We start from the raw sequence: 21,425 nt of genomic DNA, 5'->3' as shown, positions 1-21,425 counted from the left end.
GTACTTTAGAGTCTAACGGGGGAAACAATATATTGAACAAAGTAGGACAAATACCATAGAAAAGGCATGCCCATATTTGAGGAAGGACAAAGAGCTGCCCAAAACCCTTCCTGAGAAAGTCTGCAATGTCTGTGCAAAAATGGTGAGAGGAGAACAGAATTTTAACAGATAAATAAGTTGTATTTAGGACATGAAGAGGGAACAGCACATGTAAAATACATAGGTTTGGAGGAACTAGAATACAGAATGGTGGTCAAAGAAAAGATCAGAGATGAAAGCAGGTGCCAAATGGCAATGAGCCATACAGTGACAATCATGCCGGCATTTGAAATTGTTCCTCAGAAAAAAAAAAAAAATGGGAAGTTGGCTGGTTCATTGCAAGTAAGCAAGTACATTCATCAAATTTATGCCTTTGAAAATGTGTCTCATCGCAACTACATGCAATGTATGGTCTTAGACTGGATTTTGCAATGAACAACATCAAAGGAATGATGATGTCTATTAAAAGCTTTAAGACATCATTAGAAAAGTTGGGGAAATTTAAATTTGAACTATCAAATGATAGTGTTGTAAAAGCATTGAACTTCTTGAATGTGATCATTGAATTGTGATTTTTGTAGGAGAATGTCCTATTCTCAGGAAAGGCGAAGTAGGAGGCTTACAAATAACTCCTAAATGTTCCACCAGAAAAATTACAAAAATGCATATATCTAGAGCACAAATATATGGGAATTTTTGTGGCTTTTGCCTCAGAAAAACTCAAAACATGCTATGTGTGAAACTATAGAAATATACGGGAAAATTCAAAGATTCTGGAAGGCCACAAAAGACAAAGGTTCACCATAATTTGCCTGCATTTTTGGTATGCTTAAGCAGTTTTACAATTTAGAAATGTTTAACTTAAAAAGAAAAATAATTTTACAAAGAGTAATTTGCAAGCAGTAAGTTAGACTGACTTAATCCACATACCGCAGACTGAATTGCCATCTATACTTTTCCATATTCAAAGTTTTTGACTGTAAAACAGTGATGTTTTTGCCTACATGGGATGTTAATACAGTGGAAAATGAGAATCAGAAGTAAGAGCTTAAATTGTCCTGCACAAAAGACCCCCGCCTTTCAGTAGGAATAACTAAAACTGTTCCAAATAATCCCTCATGGAAGTGCCCCTACAAGCTCATAACCCACCCAAAAATCTACCAATCTTCCTGTCGGAGATCAACACTTTAAGGCTCTCCCTGGTGCTTAACAAAGATCTTGGATGAACTTCTTGACTGCAAACTATATGTAAATGTTGCTGTGAACATGTAATATCTTAAAACAACTCCCATCTGCATCAGCTGACTGCTAAACATGATTTTATCCATATAGACACCAGGTTAAACTCTTGGCCTTTTAAAATTAAAGTGAGTTTTAGAAATTGGTGTTGCAGGTTTTAGAGTGTCTTCCTGTCCCCACAAGTTGTTTTTCCTTGGTTTTATTTATTGGCTTGTGTTTTGTGTGCTTGCTTTCTGCACAGGGATGCCTCATTTTAAGTGATGAGTTAAACCACACATCGCTTGTGCTTGGGGCCCGACTCTCAGGTGCAACCATAAGAATCTTCAAACACAACAGTGAGTGTCAATGTATTTATTCAACATGTACTGGCTTGCTCCTAGAAGAAAGTAAAGATTATTGATGAGGCTTTGTTCTGTTTTTCAAGCTGACAACGTAGCCTCGTGAAATATAATTATGTTTATATTCACTACTGGCTTGTTAACCTCTGGTGACCTGGAACAAATGGTTGAAGAGCATTAAACATCCAGATTGTTAAGTGTAACCCAAACACATTAATGTCACTGTTAGTGGTTTTGCAATGTGGCCTCTAAAGCCACGATTGATCTCTTAGGACTGCCATTTAATTATCAGAAGTGTTATAACTCTTCCCTTTCTACAACTCTGTCTTGAGAAAGTTTGGAGACTTAAGTTTTGTGTTATGTTCGGTTAAAAAATGGGCCTATTCCTTAGAAGAATGCCTCCTTCTACTTTGCCCACCCACAGATGCTCAGCTCCCTACCTAACAAAACCATCTATTCAACTTCATTGAAATGTCTTTTCAGGCTCTGGTTTGTGCGGTTGGGTGGTGAGGAGCAGGCAGAAGGCTATTTCTTTTAGAGACTTGATGAGGCAGCATGGAAATTATCAGAGAACACTTTGAAGGAGGTGTATGGTGGTGGACACCTGAGTTCTCTCGTCCAGCTCTGCTCCTGACTTACTGTGTCACTTTGTATAAATCCTTTCATCTTTCTTGCATTGAGTTTCCTCATCTGTAAAATGAGGTATCAAACTCTGTGATAGGTAAGGATCCTCCTAGTTGAAGGGCTTCGATTCTAATTTGTTATTGTCGTTGGAAAATTCCCTTCTGTCTGTGCATGTGTGCACGCATGCACACACATGCACACACGTGTACACACACAAATTTGTTTTCTCTTTCTTCCTTACCACCTTTCTCTCCTGCTTTCCCTTCTCCATTTTTCCCTGTTCCTCCTTCCTAGCTCTCCCCTCCATCCTCCAAGGAGGTAACAAAGTTTGAAGTGACAAGAAGAAGGTTGACGGAGAACTGAGGAAGAATTGTTTCAATTCTGTTCTGCCCACCTCGCAGCAAACTTAAACCAAAGAACAATTGTCCCATGGGGGAGGAAACAAAATGCATGGGAGTATTCTCTAGTGAACCCCCTTGTCTAACTCGCACAGTTGTTCAAATGAAAAATCTATGGCTCTCACTGAGTGGGGTGAGGTCTGGCTATGCCTTACTGAGCCATTTTCAGTAGCTATGTGAAGATGAACACTTAGAGTGAAGTTCAGGACCAGACCTTCCAGAAGAGCCAAACTGTGGCCTGCTCAGACTTATAGGGTGGCTATAACATCTAGCTTAATGTCATTCAAAATACGTTGACTTCGTTTGTCCATTTCGCATCGGACACTCAATTTTGGCTTTAGACTTTGATAAGCCAAGTTAAATTCTTTCAGCTCTGCCTGAAATATCATGGATTGTCACATCTAGACTCAAATCATTTTGGCAGTGTTGGGAATTCATGTTTGGAGTAGACATCTTTCAGGGCTCCAAGTACATTTATTAAGAGACTACAAGGAATGCCTTTGGTATTAGCTCAAGTGTGTTGTGCCCTTTGATTCTTCAACATGACAGATGATTGCTGATCAAAGGCTCTGTCTACTTGGCAAAGGATAAAGGGGATAGCTAGGCAGTCATTCAACTGTAGTTCCATCTATGTATATGGTTAAACATGATAATCTCACTTCCAGAGAGAGACATAGTCGGGTTATTATCTCTTTGGAACAGATCAACATGATCATCATCAGTGTAAACCTCTTGTTTCTTCACTCCATTCTACTGTGTCACTGCTCTTAACGCTAGCTGCACAATAGTGGCATCTAGGGAACATCCCTAAAAGACCAATGACTGTGCCCATCTCAGATCAACTCAGTCCAAATATCTGTCATATGCATAGACAGATAAGTAAACATACATACATATATAAATGACCAACTGGGAGACTAAACGTAAGCTTCATTAATCATTGACCAAGCATTCCCTAGTCTCCAGCTTAAGGCTTTTAGGGTAGAAATCCTCCAAGATGACCGCTACTGGGTTGGGGCCAAGATATCTGCATTTTTTTCAGAGTTCCCCAGATGATTATAATACATGCTGAGAGATATTAAGACCTAGAATCTTATTGTTTTGAACCTCCTTTAATCTAAGCTGTCCTGAGACCTTGTCAGTGTGCCCTGGGATATACCATCAGACACCTGTCATATTAATTATCCTCACTCTTCCTCTCTCTACTGTTTTACACTCTTGAATGAAAGTTGGCAGAGAATGTGTTCCGAGCCAAAATTTATTAAGCATTTATTGAGCTTCTGATTCAGAAGGACTATAAAAATGATAAGGAATATCTTAGCTACCTGAGGCTTGGAATCTAGTAGGAAAGGCAGATGTGTACGCAAGTTACTGTATTAAGTGAAATGGGCCATGATGACATCAAGCAGTGGTTAAGAGTATGGGCTTTGGCTACAGCACTTTCTCACACCCACTAAAATAGCTAAAATTAAAAAGGTGACAATGCCAAATGTTAGCAAGGATGTGGAGCCACTAGAACACTCACCCATTGCCTATGGAGTGTAAAATGGTACAACTTCTTTGGAAAGTTATTTTGCAAAGTTTTATAAAGCAAAACATGCCCCTATATATGACCCAAAAATTCTATACCTAGATATTTACCCAAAAGGAATGAAAGTGTGTGTCCACTAAAAGGCTTGTACAAGAATATTCATAGCATCTTTATTCATAACAGCCAGAATCTGGAAACAATCCAAATGTCTACCAACAGGAGAGTAGAAAAAAACTGTTACTTATTTATACAATAGAACACTACTCTACAATTTTAAAAAAGCAACAAGCTACAGCTACACGTAACATGGCTGACTCTCAAGAAAAATTATTTTAATTAGTTTGAGTGAAATAAACCAGACACAAATGTGTGTACTTACTGTGTGAGTTCATTTACAGTCAATTCAAAAATAGACAAAACTAATCTATGATGATAGAAATCTTAACAATGCTTGTCTCTGGTTTGGAGGGAGGGAATTGGTGAGAAGAGGCATAAAAGAACTCTCTGGGTCAATATTTTGATGGGGTAATGGTTACGTTCTTATGTAAATTCATGGAATTGTACACTTAATATCTGTATGTTTCCCTGTAAGTAAATTTAAGCTAACAATATTATTATAATCATACAATATATATAAAATTAAAACCATTGCTCCAATATTTTGAAACAGAGTACAGGCTTTGACCCATGCATTTGTGTCCTTATCCTCTAGCTTATTAGACTGTGAGACCGTGGTCCTAGACACACTACTTTACCTTCTGGATCTCAATTTTCCTATTCCAAAACTGAGGATAATTATGATACACAAATAATACCATGGTTAGAAAAGGCATATAAGTGCTTAGCACAATGCCTGGCAATGGAAACTACTGAATTATTTGTAGTTGCTACATTATTACTATTATTACCCTCGTCATTGTTGTCAGTGCCACTAAGGGACAGTAGAAAACATTAGGGAAAAATGAAGTCTGTTTCTCCTTGGGAACTGCATAAAATGGAGGGCATTTGCAGTAGATGCTGAAGGATTAAGATAATTCTAATCAGGAAAGAAGAAAAGATTATTTCAAGCAGAAAACTAATCTGGAGCGTGCACAGAGCAGCAGGACTTTCAGCATGACCTGAACGTGGGGCTGAACTACTGGAGCAGAGACTGACAGATAAGACCTTGACCAGTTAATGTACAAAAATTAAGATGTATACACAAGCTAAGAATGTATGTACTTCAAAAATCAACAAAAGGCACCTGGGAGTTCCGCTTCTCACCATACTGTTCCCTGGATAAACAGGTTTTTCTCAAAACATTTAGTTGCCTTCTCATATGTCTAGTAGAGATGGAAACAGACACAAGCTTTAAGTTAAAGCTTTGAACAGCATTGGATGAAAAAAAACATACTTAATAATTCTGAAGATCATCTGTCTCTAAAGCAGTGTTCTCTGAATTTCTCTATTCTCTGTTTGTTTGGGTTTGTTGTTGTTGTTTTGTTTTGTTTTTGTTTTTCCATTTGCTATTGCTTAGAAGTCATCAGTGAGGGGCAAACGGACCCTGTGTGTCTCCAGATATGATACCCTAAAAAGCCTTTGACATCATTTATATGGGATGCAGGTTAGGGCACTGAATCCTACCACTAGACAACCCCAAATTCGGAACAGTCTATTTTTAAAAAAGGAATTGTATTTTCTAAATATATCAATATCATAAGAGACAGTGAAAGGTTGAAGAAATGGCCCAGATTAAATCGTATGAAAGAACAGTATCAACCAAGTGCAAAGGCGGGTTCTGGACTAGTTTCCAAAAAAGACAGAAAATGCATAAAGGATATTACTAGGCTGATTTGAAAAATTGGAAGATGTGTGGTAAATTAGATAATACTAGGTAAGAATAGTGTATCAACATTAAAACTACTGAAGTGGATCATTTCACCATGGTCCAGGAGTAGACAACTTACGACCTGTGAGCTAAGAACACTTTTACATATTTAAAGCATCGTATAAAGAACGAAGAAGACTACACAACAGAGACTGTATGTGGTCCACAAAGCCTAAAGCAAAACTATCTGGCTTTTTATAGAAAAAGTTTGCTGAATCTTGCTGTAAAAGTATAATACCCTATTCTTAAGGGGGAGAATACCCCATTCTTAAAGAAGACACACTGAATTATTTAGGAGTAAAGACCATGATATATGCAACTTAGTCTTAATTCAGGGAAACAATTGTGTGTGTGTGTGTGCGTACACACACACACATTTAAACACAGGTGGACAGACATAACTATAAATATGCACAGACGAGATGATTAAGCAAATGGGATAAAGTGTTAATAGGTGAATCTAGGTTAAAGTAAGTGGGTGTCCTTTACAGTCCTTTTATTCTTGGAATTTTTCTGTTATGTTTGAAATTATTTCCAAGTAAAATTTTGCCTTAAATTCTTAACTTTTTGTGAAATTATAATTTAAGAGTTAAATTTTATCTCCCAATTTTACAAAGCTCTCAAAACATTCAGCAACTTATTCTTCATGCCCTCCCTTTGTACTCGTGAAAAATAGATAATAGTCATTATCTCTATCCTAACAATGAATGTTAGCTGTTGTTATTTATACTAGCAGCTAGCATTTATTGAGAAAGGCCTCTGTGCCAGATGCTGAGCTAATGGCCTTCTCTTATTTATTTAACCCTGTGAAGAATTCCATGAGGTAGGAACTGCTTTACAAATGAGAAGATTCAGACTTAGAGTTGTTAAGCAACTTGTCCAAGATCATACAACTGATTAATAGTGAAGCCTGGAGCTGTGTGGGTAAACACTGCCCTTCCCAACTAATTGAGAATTGGATGTAGCTAGGGTCAGAATCTCTCCTCTAATCCATGGGAGTCTATTATGCCTAAGCTGCTGTTGCTCTTCTGCTCTCTTTGGTAGGAAAAATAATGCTCACCCCCCAAAAATGTCCATGCCCTCATCCCCAGAACCTGTGAACATTATGTTGCCTGGTAAAGGGAATTCAGGTTGCAGATGGAATTCAAGTTGCAGATGGAATTCAGGCTGCAAAACAGCTAACCTTAAAGTAAAGAGACTATCCACGTAGGTCTGGTGCAATCATAGGGTTGTTAAATGTGGAAAAGAGAAGCAAAAGAGTGAGAGTCAGGGGAATGCAATGTGAGAAAGACTTATAGAGCCCTTGCTGACTTTGAAGATGAAAGAAGACCACAAGCTAAGCAATGCAGGAAGCATTTCCCCAGCAGCCGGAAAAATCAAGGACACGGATTCTCCCCTAGAGCTTCTAGACAGAGATACAGCCCTGCCAATATCTTGATTTTTCACCCATTCGAACCCATTTCAGACTTCTGACCTCTAGAACTGTAAGATAAGTTTGTGTTGTCTTAAAGTCACTAAGTTTACTCTAACTTCTTATAGCAGCAATAGGAAAGCACTAGGCTTTCATTCACAGGTGCACAAAACCCTTGTTCCCACACACCCACATGTTTAAATACAACTTTGAAACATGAGCATATTCTGCTTCTGTTGTATTTGCATCACAAAAACAGCCCCCTTGAGAGCAGGGTTATTTCCAGGGTCCTCTGAATGACTTCTTTCTTGAGAGGTGAGGGAAGCAAAAAGTATAAGGAGAGGGAAAGAATTGAATGGAGTTAAAATATGTGCAGCATCAGATACTGCTGGCTCTGTTTCTTGCTCTGCTATTCCCAGGAGAGTACTAACTGCTTTAGTGTGCAGTGATGCCTTAATCCTTGATACGCATCCACACAGATTGGACTGATAATACAGAGATTGCTTAGGATCTGCAGAACCTGTGTGTGCATGACACATACAACCAGTCCAAATAGAAGCTAATAACTTGTGAGACAGGTTTTAAGAATAGCCACCTGCACTGGAGCATTTGTACACACTGGGATTGTGGAATTTCATGCAACCCTAAACTTGTTCTGCTCTCATGGATTGTCATCTGCTTCATGTCCTCTCCTTGCACCTTAACAGTACTCTTCTGCCTGTTGGAGAGGAGGAGGTTCTATTTTTTTGTAGTAACAGTGGAAGTGGACATCCTTAGTTATTTAATCCAACTATAAATGAACCAGAATTCTGGGCCCTTGAGTTTTTGAATTATCTGTAGGAAAAAGGTACCTAAGGTATACTTAAACCTACTCAGACCATCATAATAAACTTTTAAGCCTGTGTGAATAGGCTTGACCATTAACTCCAAAAGTATTCATTATTCCTCTCTCTCCATTTCCCACAAAGCCACAATGAATACCTGAGAAGATTAAATGGAAGGAAAGTTCTGCAAGGGAGCAAAATCAGAACACTGAAAGTCTATTTCCTTAAAAAAATAGGAAAAGACTCAGAAGCACATTTTTAGTGATGCTAAATTCAAAACTGGGTACTAGAGCCAGGCCTGGTGGTTCATATCTGTACGCCCAACTACTTGGTTAGCTAAGATGGAAGGATCACTTGAGGCCAGGAGTTCAACACCAGCCTAAGCAACATAACAAAACCTCATTTCTTTCTTTCTTTTTTTTTAATACTTTAAGTTCTAGGGTACATGTGCACAACGTACAAGTTTGTTACATATGTATACATGTGCCATGTTGGTGTGCTGCACACATTAACTCATCATTTACATTAGGTATATCTCCTAATGCTATCTCTCCCCCGTCTCCCTACCCCACAACAGGCCCCAGTGTGTGGTGTTCCTCACCCTGTGTCCCAGTGTTCTTATTGTTCAATTCCTACCTATGAGTGAGAACATGTAGTGTTTGGTTTTCTGTCCTTCCGATAGTTTGCTCAGAATGATGGTTTCCAGCTTCATCCATGTCCCTACAAAGGACATGAACTCATCCTTTTTTATGGCTGCATAGTATTCCATGGTCCACATTTTCTTAATCCAGTCTATCATTGATGGACATTTGGGGTTGGTTCCAAGTCTTTGCTATTGTGAATAGTGCTGCAACAAACATACGTGTGCATGTGTCTTTATAGCAGCATGATTTATAATCCTTTGGGTATACACCCAGTAATGGGATTGCTGGGTCAAATGGTATTTCTAGTTCTAGATCCTTGAGGAATCACCACACCGTCTTCCACAATGGTTGAACTAGTTTACAGTCCCACCAATGGTGTAAAAGTGTTCCTATTTCTCCACATCCTCTCCAGCACCTGTTGTTTCCTGACTTTTTAATGATCGCTATTCTAACTGGTGTGAGATGGTATCTCATTGTGGTTTTGACTTGCATTTCTCTAATGGCCAGTGATGATGGGTACGTTTTCATGTGTCTGTTGGCTACATAAATGTCTTCTTTTGAGAAGTGTCTGTTCATATCCTTCACCCAGTTTTTGATGGGGTTGTTTGATTTTTTTCTTGTAAATTTAAGTTATTTGTAGATTCTGGATATTAGCCCTTTGTCAGATGGGTAGATTGCAAAAATTTTCTCTCATTCTGTAGGTTGCCTGTTCACTCTGATGGTAGTTTCTTTTGCTGTGCAGAAGCTCTTTAGGTTAATTAGATCCCATTTCTCAATTTTGACTTTTGTTGCCATTGCTTTTGGTGTTTTAGACATGAAGTCCTTGCCCATGCCTATGTCTTAAATGGTATTGCCTAGGTTTTCTTCTAGGGTTTTTATGGTTTTAAGTCTGACATTTAAGTCTTTAATCCATCTTGAATTAATTTTCGTATAAGGTATAAGGAAGGGATCCAGTTTCATCTTTCTACATGTGGCTAGCCAGTTTTCCCAGCACCATTTATTAAACAGGGAATCCTTTCCCCATTTCTTGTTTTTGTCAGGTTTGTCAAAGAATAGATGGTTGTAGACGCGTGGCATTATTTCTGAGGGCTCTGTTCTGTTCCACTGGTCTATATCTCTGTTTTGGTACCAGTACCATGCTGTTTTGGTTACTGTAGCCTTGTAGTATAGTTTGAAGTCAGGTAGTGTGATGTCTCCAGGTTTGTTCTTTTGGCTTAGGATTCTCTTGGCAATGTGGGTTCTTTTTTGGTTCCACATGAGCTTTAAAGTAGTTTTTTCCAATTCTGTGAAGAAAGTCATTGGTAGCTTGATGGAGATGGCATTGAATCTATAAATTACCTTGGGCAGTATGGCCATTTTCATATTGATTCTTCCTACCCATGAGCATGGAATGTTCTTCCATTTGTTTGTGTCCTCTTTTATTTCATTGAGCAGTGGTTTGCAATTCTCCTTGAAGAGGTCCTTCACACCCCTTGTAAGTTGGATTCCTAGGTATTTTATTCTATTTGAAGCAATTGTGAATGGGAGTTCACTCATGATTTGGCTCTCTGTTATTGGTTTATAGGAATGCTTGTGATTTTTGCACATTGATTTTGTATCCTGAGACTTTGCTGAAGTTGATTATCAGCTTAAGGAGATTTTGGGCTGAGACAATGGGGTTTTCTAAATATACAATCATGTCATCTGCAAACAGGACCAATTTGACTTCCTCATTTCCTCATTGAATACCCTTTATTTCTTTCTCCTGCCTAATTGCCCTGGCCAGAACTTCCAACACTATGTTGAATAGGAGTGGTGAGAGAGGGCATCCCTGTCCTGTGCCAGTTTTCAAAGGAAATGCTTCCAGTTTTTGCCCATTCAGTATAATATTGGCTGTGGGTTTGTCATAAATAGCTCTCATTATTTTGAGATACGTCCTATCAGTACCTAACTTATTGAGAGTTTTTAGCATGAAGGGCTGTTGAATTTTTTCAAAGGCCTTTTCTGCATCTATTGAGATAATCATGTGGTTTTTGTCTTTAGTTCTGTTTATATGATGGATTAACTTTATTGATTTGTGTATGTTGAACCAGCCTTGCATCCCAGGGATGAAGCCCACTTGATCATGGTGGATAAGCTTTTTGATATGCTGCTGGATTCGGTTTGCCAGTATTTTACTGAGGATTTTTGCATTGATGTTCATCAGGGATATTGGTCTAAAATTATCTTTTTTTGTTGCGTCTCTGCCAGGCTTTGGTATCAGAATGATGCTGGCCTCATAAAATGAGTTAGGGAGGATTCCCTCTTTTTGTATTGATTGGAATAGTTTCAGAAGGAGTGGTACCAGCTCCTCTTTGTACCTGTGGTAGAATTTGGCTGTGAATCCGTCTGGCCCTGGACTTTTTTTGGGTGGTAGGCTATTAATTCTTGCCTCAATTTCAGAGCCTGTTATTGAAGACCTCATTTCTTAAACAATAACAACAACAACAAAAAACACCTGAGTACCAGAATCTTTTATCACCATAGATTAGTTATTCTATAATAATAAATGTGGATAACAGCTGAGCCATAACTACTCTATCATTTATTCAGCTTTCACTGGTATTAGGCTCTCAGCTAATTAGCTCATTTAATTTTAACAGCAGCCCTCACAGTTCATTATCCTCATTTTAGTAAAGAGAAAACGAATCCCCAAAGTGATTACGTGACCTGCCTAAGGTCAGACAAATGATAAATCACAGAGGTCAAAATGCAGACCCAAGTCTGTTGCTTTTGTCTTGGTTTGCTTCCCCAGCAGCAGACCCTGAGACATGGATGTAATCACAAGTCACTTATTCAGAAAGTGATGCCAGGAAGCACTAGTAGGTGAGCAGGGCACAGGAAGGGAGCCAACACAGTGCATTGTCAAGCAAGTGACCAGAATGGACAACAGGACCTCAATTCTACTAGGAAACTCTGGGTGCCAGGATAGATAACTCAGTGTTATCCCTACCTGTGGGCTGAGGGAGCTGAGGTATGTATCCACAAATTCCCATTTGTGACTGATTGAAAGCTGCTCCCTACTCAGGCTATGTTCCCACAGCCAGAAAAAGAGCTCTTAGACAAAGAATGACCTGTGTTTGCATTAAGAAGCTGGGCTGAGAGGATATAGGCAGGATGTGCACAGCATTTGTTAACACTCTTAACCACTAGCTGAGTCCAGCTAGTGGACTCAGAAAGCTATGGTCCCTTGTGGAAAACTCAGTCCAGTGTGATGGCTAACGGAGCCCTATCCTGTTAGTAGCCTCAATTTCAATTCAGAATGCTGAAGTTTGGTCTCTGCATTTTTGCTGGCTAAGTACTAAAAACATCTCTTTGCATTTTCTACTGTGGGCAGCTTCAGGGACATAGCCAACCCTCAGGCTGCCCTTGTGGTATCCCACCATTCTCCAGCCATTTCACCGCCTCAGCTACAGAGTCAGCTGCAACCAGGAACCAACACATTTGTTCTCCATGGTGATTCTGGTGCATTTTGAGGAAATGAGCAAATGATGAAGTTATTTTCCCCAATATTTCTTAGGTTTTCGTATGCACATGAGGTACTTGGGCATCTTGTTAAAATGCAGACTCTGATTGAGCGGGTCTGGGTGGGGGCCTGAGATCCTGCATTCTGACAAGCTCCTGGGTGCTGCTGCTGCTGCTGCCATGCAGAATCACACTTAGAGCAGCGAGACTGCAGGCAACCTCAGTCCTCAAGTGAGTCATGAAGACTTTCTTAAGCTAGTCTTGGAGAAAAGCTGTTTCTTTGGCTTAGACAGTTGCCATGAGGTCAGAGGTCCAGGCAGGCCAAGAATTTGGAGTGGTTTACAAAAAAAAAAAAAAAAAAGTGGAAAGGAAGAATCAAAATTCTACCTAACAGCATCTAAAGACCAAGAGGAGGAAGAAAAAGAAGGCCAGTGTTTGCCAGAAAACTCTGAGCACTACCTAGTCTGCAGAGCAAGGGCTCGTGAGGTTGTTTAAGTAAAAAGTTAAACCCATACACATGGCTTAGACTATTTTGCAAGCCATGATCTTTTAGATCTCAATGTCCAACTTGGATTTCTAAACTAGTTTGCTTAATAAAGACAGCAATTACCTCCCTATCTTTTGATGATAATCAACTGTATTGAGCCTTCGTTGTAATGAGCCATTTACATTCACCAACTCATTTTAGCCTCATAACTATAAAATGAGGCACCTGCTACTCTTATCTCCTTTTTGACAGATGAAGACAAAACTTCTGTAAAGTGGTGAAGTTACTTAGATGCACAGAGCTAGTAAGAGTCAGAGCTGGTAAACTTAGGAAGTCTGACTCCAGAGTCTCCACTTTTAAGCATGACATGCTACCTCCTTTCCTGGGCTTTTCTACCCTCTGTTTGCCCCTAGACAGTGGATTGATTGTACCAATGTAATACTTGATAACCTCCATCTCCCATACACCTCTCCCAGGGCCAAGGCAGTTTTGTTTAGGTGGATGCTGCCAGCACCCACCTGACTGAAAATCCTAACCACTGGGCTCCTACACTGTTCCCTAAATCATGTCTCACCTTCGTGCCTTGAGCCCCCTCATTTAAGGATCCCATCTCAGTACTTTGTCTCATTCCACAATCTCCTCCCTGAGGATCAGAATCCTACGCATTGCATCAAGCCCAGAGCCCAAGCGTATTGGACACCCTGTCCCTGGTTTCTAGGTTCTGCCTGTCCTTCATCTCATGCCTACAGGGTCAAAAGTTGCTGCAGTTACCCCCTCCCCCTGCAGGGTAAACAGGCCCTGTCCCTAGCACCTGCCTCATCCATAAGCCCTGGGCTTATGGATGGGCATAAGCCTCATCCATAAGCCCAGGTCATCTGCTCTCAGCTGTCTTTTGCACTCTTCCAAGAAGATCCCCTTGCCTCTTTGAACTGCCTAAGGCCATGCAACATCTATCCACATGTTTAAAGAGCCACCCAGAAAACCTGAACCAAAGTCCTTGCACAATCTGCTTTATAAAACTTAAAGGCACCAAATTTTCAGTGTGCCAAAAATGCCCCCTGTGATCTCATGGAGAACAGACCCCAAAAATGTGACTTTCAAAAAATAATTGTTTTGCTTGCCAAAATTGGTCATTGTGATTTTGTTTCCACCCAAAGGCTAAACAAGGGGGACAGACCTCCCCACCGCCGTCTTGAAAGTAAGAATAATTTCTTTGTCATCATTCATAACTATTTAAATACCCACTACTTACTATTTCACATTTGCGCTGAATCTTGAAGGATGAAACTGCATGTCCAAAGGAATAAGAGGAGTGGATATAGAGATGGGGGTAAGGGACTAGAAACAATAAAAAGTAACATTCATTCGTCATCCATTCATCTTTTCACTTACAAAATATGAGTGCCGCTGATAGGCAGACAGAAAAATATTTTTGCTGAGCAACCCAGAGAGTAGGGAACCAAAGGGTGCCTCTAAATGCAGCTGAAAGGGGCCTTGGATGACAAAGAATAAACCACCAACCATACCACAAACATATAGAAAGTGAAGGCTGAGTTTCGGCCCCAATCTCGGGTTCCTGGATCCAGAGGAGAGGGGGCGGAGGCACTGAGAAATGGGCAGTGAGCGAAGATCTCACATTAGATCTAGGCCTTTGGAAAACCCACAGCTGCACAAGAGAAGAGAAAGGAGGAAGCCCTGGCGTATGCAACGGTGTAGCCATTCGACAGTGAAGTAAGAGGAAAGCTAAATGTCTGGGGTTTTGCTTCAGGAAGACACACTATGAACTATGCCCAACCTACCTTCTTGGAAGATTCTGGGTTCCTTGCTGCCTTGTGCCTTCTTTTCACAAAACTGCATCTTCAGCTTTTCCAGATCCAGGAGGCTTGCTATTATTAGGGTTTTGAATGTAAGAACAGGCACAGGCTCAGGCTGGCTAACAGCATTTGTCACCTAAGCCTGATTGTAGTTTTAGACATGTAGTTGGATTATTCCAAGTATTTAGCAATTCAGTAATCCAGTTAACCATGCTGGTGAAAGGCTAAGACTGTTTTGCACTAGGCACCAGAATGTGGTCTCCACATTTTCACTTTTTTTTTTTTTTTTTTTTTTTGCTTTTTGAGACGGAGTCTCACTCTGCCCAAGCTCCGCCTCCCAGGTTCACGCCATTCTCCTGCCTCAGCCTCCCGAGTAGCTGGGACTACAGGCGCCGGCCACCTCGCCCGGCTAGTTTTTTGTGTTTTTTAGTAGAGACGGGGTTTCACCGTGTTAGCCAGGATGGTCTCCATCTCCTGACCTCGTGATCCGCCCACCTCGGCCTCCCAAAGTGCTGGGATTACAGGCTTGAGCCACCGTGCCCGGCCAAGGTCATTTTCACTTCTTATAGCTAAATATTTATAACCATCTGATAGGGTTTGGCTGCGTCCCCACCCAAATCTCATCTTGAATTGTAGTTCCCATAATTCCCATGTGTTGTGGGAAGGACCCAGTGGGAGATAATTGAATTATGGGGACGGTTTCCCACATACTGTTCTCGTGGTAGTGAATAAGTCTCACGAGATCTAATGGTGTTATAAGGGGTTTCCCCTATCACTTGGCTCCCACTCTGTCTTGTCTGCCATCACCTAAGATGTGCCTTTCCCCTTCCGCCATGATTGTGAGGCCTCCCCAGCCACGTGGAGCTGTGAGTCCATTAAACCTCATTTTCTTTATAAATTACCGAGTCTCAGGTATGTCTTTATTAGTAGCATGAAAATGGACTAATACCAAACCAGCTCAATCCTTTTAGTCCTCTACAAACCAAAGGACATCTCCTTAGTGAGTCAAATTTTGTGCTGAATAACACCAAAGGCATTATTAATGCTCAAATAATGGTTATTTTAAGTCCGTGCTGTGTCATTATGACTGGACAACCACATTGTACAATAGCACCATGTGTGTGTGCCTAGATGGTGTCAAATTTATACTTTTAATTTTCATATCTCAGAATATTCTTATTAAATCCACAAGAACAGGTTTGTTTGGAGGCTTTTGTTTGGGGAACTTTTTTTTAACAAAACTTCTGGCATTCTTTTTTTCATCTGCAAAAAACAAAAACCTAATAGTCCTTCCCTACCTCTCAGAGGTGTCATGGGAATTAACATAATGCAAGTGTAAGTGCCTTAATAAGCATCATCATTTAAAAAATCCCTTGCAGATGTGAGCATGCAGCTTGCTGAAACAGTAGAATCCCATAAGACCTGCAGAACATAAATCACAATCCCTTAAATCCGCGGGTTTGTAACCCACGCACTGTAGCCCTGTAGAACTACAGAGAACAAGAGAGGAGCATACCAGGGGCTAAGGTGGGGCCAGAATCCAGGCCCAGCAGAGTCTTCCCTTTTCCTGTGTAGCTTCTGTGATTCTAAGAGGTCGGAGAGTTCATCCCTGGCAGGAGAAAAAAAAAAAAAAAAAAACCGGCTAATTGATTTTCCTTCTGCTCAAGAATCCTGGTGTGCTGACCCTGGGGGGTGCTGTGAACTCCACCAAAAACCACTCCCATGGAAATCTCCATTCGAGTCAAACACAACGAAGTCCTCGCCTTGGAAAAGACTGAGATTCCTCTTGCTTCCCTCTGTGAAATGTATAAAACACAGCGCGGCCACTGAAAGGCTTGATTTCAGGTCTTGCGTGTTATTTTTAAAAATGGAGAAAAGCTTATCTTCAGGACTCGTGGTGTTCATTTTAAAATCCTGGATTAATCCATCGTGTGTATGTGACCTTTTTGGTGCAAAAACAACACAGTAGCCTCTGAATTTACATATTTTTTCCAAATCTTAGAATATTCATTTTTAAATGACTACTAATGTACTTCACTTGGGTTTAGTTTTTATTCCAATGGCATTGGAGTCACATTTACCATGTATCATTTCTGCACAAAAACTTACAAAATAAATTCCAAGTCCCAGAAGGGAAAACATTCTTAACAGGAATACTTTTATTCACCGTCTCTTTATTCCATTCAGAGACTTTGGTTATAGATGATGAATAATAGTATAAAAGATTATAGACATAATAAATAAAAGATTATAGGAAAAGAAGACCGGTTCTCCAAGTCGCAAGGTTTTCTTCAGTATTTTAGGAACTCTGCCTAAACAAAAGTGAAAAGAAGCTATCCAAATAGGTGAACGTTTATTAACTGAAAATTTTAAAACAAGAAAGCTGCTTTTTGTTTCCTTGGCTGCCATCTGGTGGTTAATAATATACACTAAAACATGTTCTTGGGAACATTCAAAAAATATCTATCTGCTCATGTTTAAAACAAAACAAAAGATACCGTCAACTTTTTAAAATATATTGCAGGTAGGAGACATTTATCTTTTCTAATAATTCTTATTTAGATCCACAAGTGGCATTTCCTTGCCTGTCTCCTAGTCTACGCTTTCTCCAGGAAAAGAATATTGATGCAATCATTAGATAATGATTAAGCCTAGTACTGTGTACTAAGACTAGGGCGAGAAGGATGAGGACGAGGTCCCTGCCTTCAGGGAAGAGAGAGATGAAAGCAAAAAACGAACATCGTGATTAGTGCTTAAAAAAGAACAGACAAAGTCGAGAGGGACCCCAAGGAGGAAGCCCTTAACTCTGTTCTGTATTATTGACGAGAAGAGTTTGGGTTAAGACTTGAGTGATGGGTGAGCTCTCTCCAGACAGACAAGAGGAAAAAAAGCGTGGAAGAGAATCAGGAGGCTGTGTGTTGGGGGATGTTGACAAACTATGTCAGAAAGACAGGCAGAGGCTAGATCAGGAAGGGCCATTCCCTAATACTATTAGGCAACTATTATTGGAACAAACCTCAGTGGCCAATAATAATCAGCACGTATTTCTCACTGGAGACTGCTGGTGAGCTGGGGTAACCGTGCCTTACGTGCCATTAATCCTTTCCCAGGGCCAACCTGAGACCGGGGGCTAGCCTGGGCGTTTTCTTTTTCTGTCACTAGCAGAAGCACAAGAGAAAGAGTAGAAATGCAAAAGACCTCTTTAGATCTAGGTTTGGAACTAGCAAACTGTCTCTTCTCTGTATTGCATTAGCCAAGCAAGTTACTTAGATGAACCCAAGCCAAGGGGCGAGGAAACTTTCTCCACCGCTGAGAGGGAAGGACTGCAAAGTTACAGAAGAAGGAACTCAAATGAGGTGGCAAATGGGGCCAGGAATGTAGTCTGCAGCAAGTTCTATCTTGGAAATGGGTTTGAGGTTCCCATATTTGTCTAAAAAATGGTTAGAAAAACACTATATCCATCAAAGTAGAGGTCTGGCTTTGTGTTATGAGTTCCAGACCCCAGGGACACTGTGTGTGCAAACGTCTTGGGTCCTGTCCCACACCAACTGATTCAAAATCTCTGAGTAGAAATTTCGAGAATCTGCATTTTAACTGGTTACACAGATGATTATTTCTATTCATCCTGAAAGTTGGGAACCACTGGAAGATTAATGAGAAAATAGAAAAAAAAGTCAAGGAAAAAACATAAAAGGAAAATGGGTTAAAAGAGGAAATAGTGCTCACAAAGAATACTAGAAATAGTGGGAAAAGGAATAAGAAAAACCAATGAAAAATGGTGTCCACATGGCCGAGGGAAGAAGCTTAAAAGATAAGTGTGTGTTGAATTCTGTCAAATGCTGCCCACAGGTCAGGTAAAACAAGAATTGAGGAAAGCCCTGTAAATTTTTCAATTAGGGAATATTATGTGAAAAGAATACAATAGCGATGCCAGGATATCATGAGGCCTGTTTTGCAGATGAAAAGAAAACAAAAAAAAGAAGAAGAAAGAAAAGGAAAGTGGCATGAAACGAAACAAAACAAAGATCCACCATTCTTCCATTTCTTCTTTCACAGGTCCTTATGATCTTGGTGAAATTGATTAATTCCACATTTAAACTTACATAGCACCTAAAAAGTTAGTTTCTGGCTAATGATTAAAGAAAGGAAAATGAACATTTTTTGTATCTGTTGGTTCTGATATCATGCCAGATATTATTGGTAGCATACTGATAGCATACTGTATCTAATACCTAAGGCTTTATATATTTGAATAAAGAATTATTCTCTTCATTCTTCATTATTTCATTATGTATTTCCTTTATTTTTCCATTATTTATATGATGTTTTCTTAAGGTTAAAGGAAGTCAAATAGTGTATTAACACTGCTGTTTGGATTCCCAAGAGATCTTGCTAGTATGCAGCATCTTATTCATGTCACATGCTTTTTCTGAATTTCAGGACCCAATATCCAGTCTCTAGTGGGTGGATGCTGACGACAGCTTGGAAGGTGCCATGCTAACAGGGGCCTCTCAGAGTTGAGGTTCTGATATTGCACTGTCAAATTCTGACTTGTCCTATCCCACTCCAATTCATAGGAAGGCACCTTTATTTAAATGTGGTTTGCTTAAATGTACTTGATAATTTAAAAAAACACACACACAAATATATTCACAACTCTATTTCAAAGAACTATCTTATGGCCTCATTGAGTGTGGCAGGTTTGCAGTGTGGAAAAGTTAATGCACCCACTAGTGCATTCACGCAGCTTTGAGGGAAGCCCTAAAACAGATCCAAGCACAGACTGGAGACTCAAAGACAAAGTTGAAGGGTTTTCCATTGAGACCAAGAACTGCAGCTAATTTGAGCCTAGACCAGTGAGTGATAAGCTATGCACTTCTGCTTCTTGAGAGCTTTGTCTATCGTGGTCAAAACCAGTACTGACTATGCAGCTTTAGATTTAACTTTTTTTTCACTTTGAGACAGTCTCTCTGTCACCTAGGCTGAAGTGCAGTGGTGCGATCTCTGCTCACTGCAACATCCGTCTCCTGGGTTCAAGCAATTCTCCTGCCTCAGCCTCCCGAGTAGCTGGGATTACAGGCACCCACCACCATACCCACCTAATTTTTTGTATTTTTAGTAGAGACTGGGTTTCACCATGTTGGCCAGGCTGGTCCCGAACTCCTGACCTCAAAGATTTATCTTTGCTAGATGTCATCTTTTGTGAGCATTTTAAATGGTGTCGCTAATGCCTGGTAAACATTGCATAACAGTCAAGCCAGCAGTTAAGTAGCTTCTCCATCTTTTAAAATTAAGATTGGATTCTGGACCTAAAGTATTTCAGTTTCAGAGTCTCAAAAAAGGGAAAGCTTAGGAAATGCAAAAAAATACACAATAGAAATATAATCAGTCTTAAAAGTATGCCCATAAACCTCGGCCATTTTTTTCTTGCTAGGCTCGAAAGTTAAAAACAAAATAATACACACACACACACATACATACCAAACAGCTAGGCTGGTAGGCAAGTTCTTCTAAATGACCTCTCAACCCAAGCCCAGTCATCTACATCTGATTGCAGATAAATGAAATGTCACCATTGATTATATTTGACATTAGAAGTTAACAAGATTATTCTGCCAAACATTCATCCTCCCTTGTTCTATATCACCGTTTCATTTGAGAAGCAGGGACAATGGCTTCCACATAAGGCAGCAAAGGGTAGTGTTACAAATGTGGATACGGTACAGACTACATGGGTTCAAATCCTGATTCTGTTGCTTATGATAGACCTCAGGCAGTTAACTCCTGTGTGCCTCAGTTTCCTGAACCACAGAATGGAAATGCTGCTAGTACTTCCTTCAGATCGTTCTTCTGAGGATTAAATGAGGTATGACAAAAACTGAGCTTAGAAGGGTGCCTGGCACACAGATAGGGCTCAATAACTGCGAGCTATTATTGTGTTCAGAGATCTCCAAATATTTTGAAAAAGAGGCTTCATTGTCCCGCTGCTTTAAAGTTTTGGAACTTCTAAGGTTGGGGGATGTCAGAAATCAAGTCTCAAAGGGTAGGAAGTGAGATCCGTGCAAACTCAGCTAAACTCTAACACGCTCGTGTCTAAACAATTGATGAGTGGTATTAATTATGTTTCTCGGAGTCCATTTCAGCCTGCAACAAAGCTTAGACCTAAGAGATGCATTTAACGTAGAATTTCAATCTCTCTAAGGCAGGCGAGGAGAGCCTTTAAGAGCCTAGGAAACCATGCCCCACTGGTGAGAGTTTACTCTGCCTGCTTGTAGAAATCCGGCTATTTGTCTTGTCAGAGTTAAGTTCTACTGAAAAATAGACCTCTCTGTCTCTCTCCCTAAGGGTTCTCTGATTCTGAATTTGTTTTCTGGAAGTTTACGTCTGAGTGTAAACATAAAACATCTGGAAAAAGAAAGTGGAAAAGGAAAAGTAAGCCCTTTCATGACTGAATTTCTTTTTTGTTATTATTTAAAGACACACAAAGCCTAGAGAAGCTCCTGAGAGATGCTGTCATCTATGGCCAGCCTCGAACCCGCAGAGCTTGGAAAAAGATTCTCATCCTGGTGGAGGGTGTCTACAGGTATGTAAATAACGGAACACATTTTACGACTAGCAGGCCTGCAGCAAGCCGATCAGTGCGGAAAGGCTGACCTTTCCTAGCTAAACAGAGCAATGACTTAGAATCGGTTATTACAGAGGGACCTGAGATAGAGCCACCAATGG

The 21,425-nt window shown here is 40.1% G+C and overlaps 1 protein-coding gene across 1 annotated transcript in view; it reads left to right on the top strand.

Annotated features, from left to right (window-relative positions):
- The window catches only part of SPTLC3 (serine palmitoyltransferase long chain base subunit 3), a 164,599-nt gene that overhangs the window by 88,747 nt on the left and 54,427 nt on the right, over positions 1-21,425 (top strand). Inside the window, exons 6-7 of the mRNA XM_023217963.1 lie at positions 1,520-1,613; positions 21,177-21,282. Of these exons, the coding sequence (XP_023073731.1) occupies positions 1,520-1,613; positions 21,177-21,282 (200 nt within the window). The remainder of the gene's footprint in view (positions 1-1,519; positions 1,614-21,176; positions 21,283-21,425) is intronic.

Source organism: Piliocolobus tephrosceles, chromosome 20, assembly GCF_002776525.5.
Source record: "Piliocolobus tephrosceles isolate RC106 chromosome 20, ASM277652v3, whole genome shotgun sequence".
Taxonomy (NCBI): domain Eukaryota; kingdom Metazoa; phylum Chordata; class Mammalia; order Primates; family Cercopithecidae; genus Piliocolobus; species Piliocolobus tephrosceles.
Note: the sequence above shows the minus strand (reverse complement) of the source record. Positions and strands in the feature narration are given on the sequence as shown.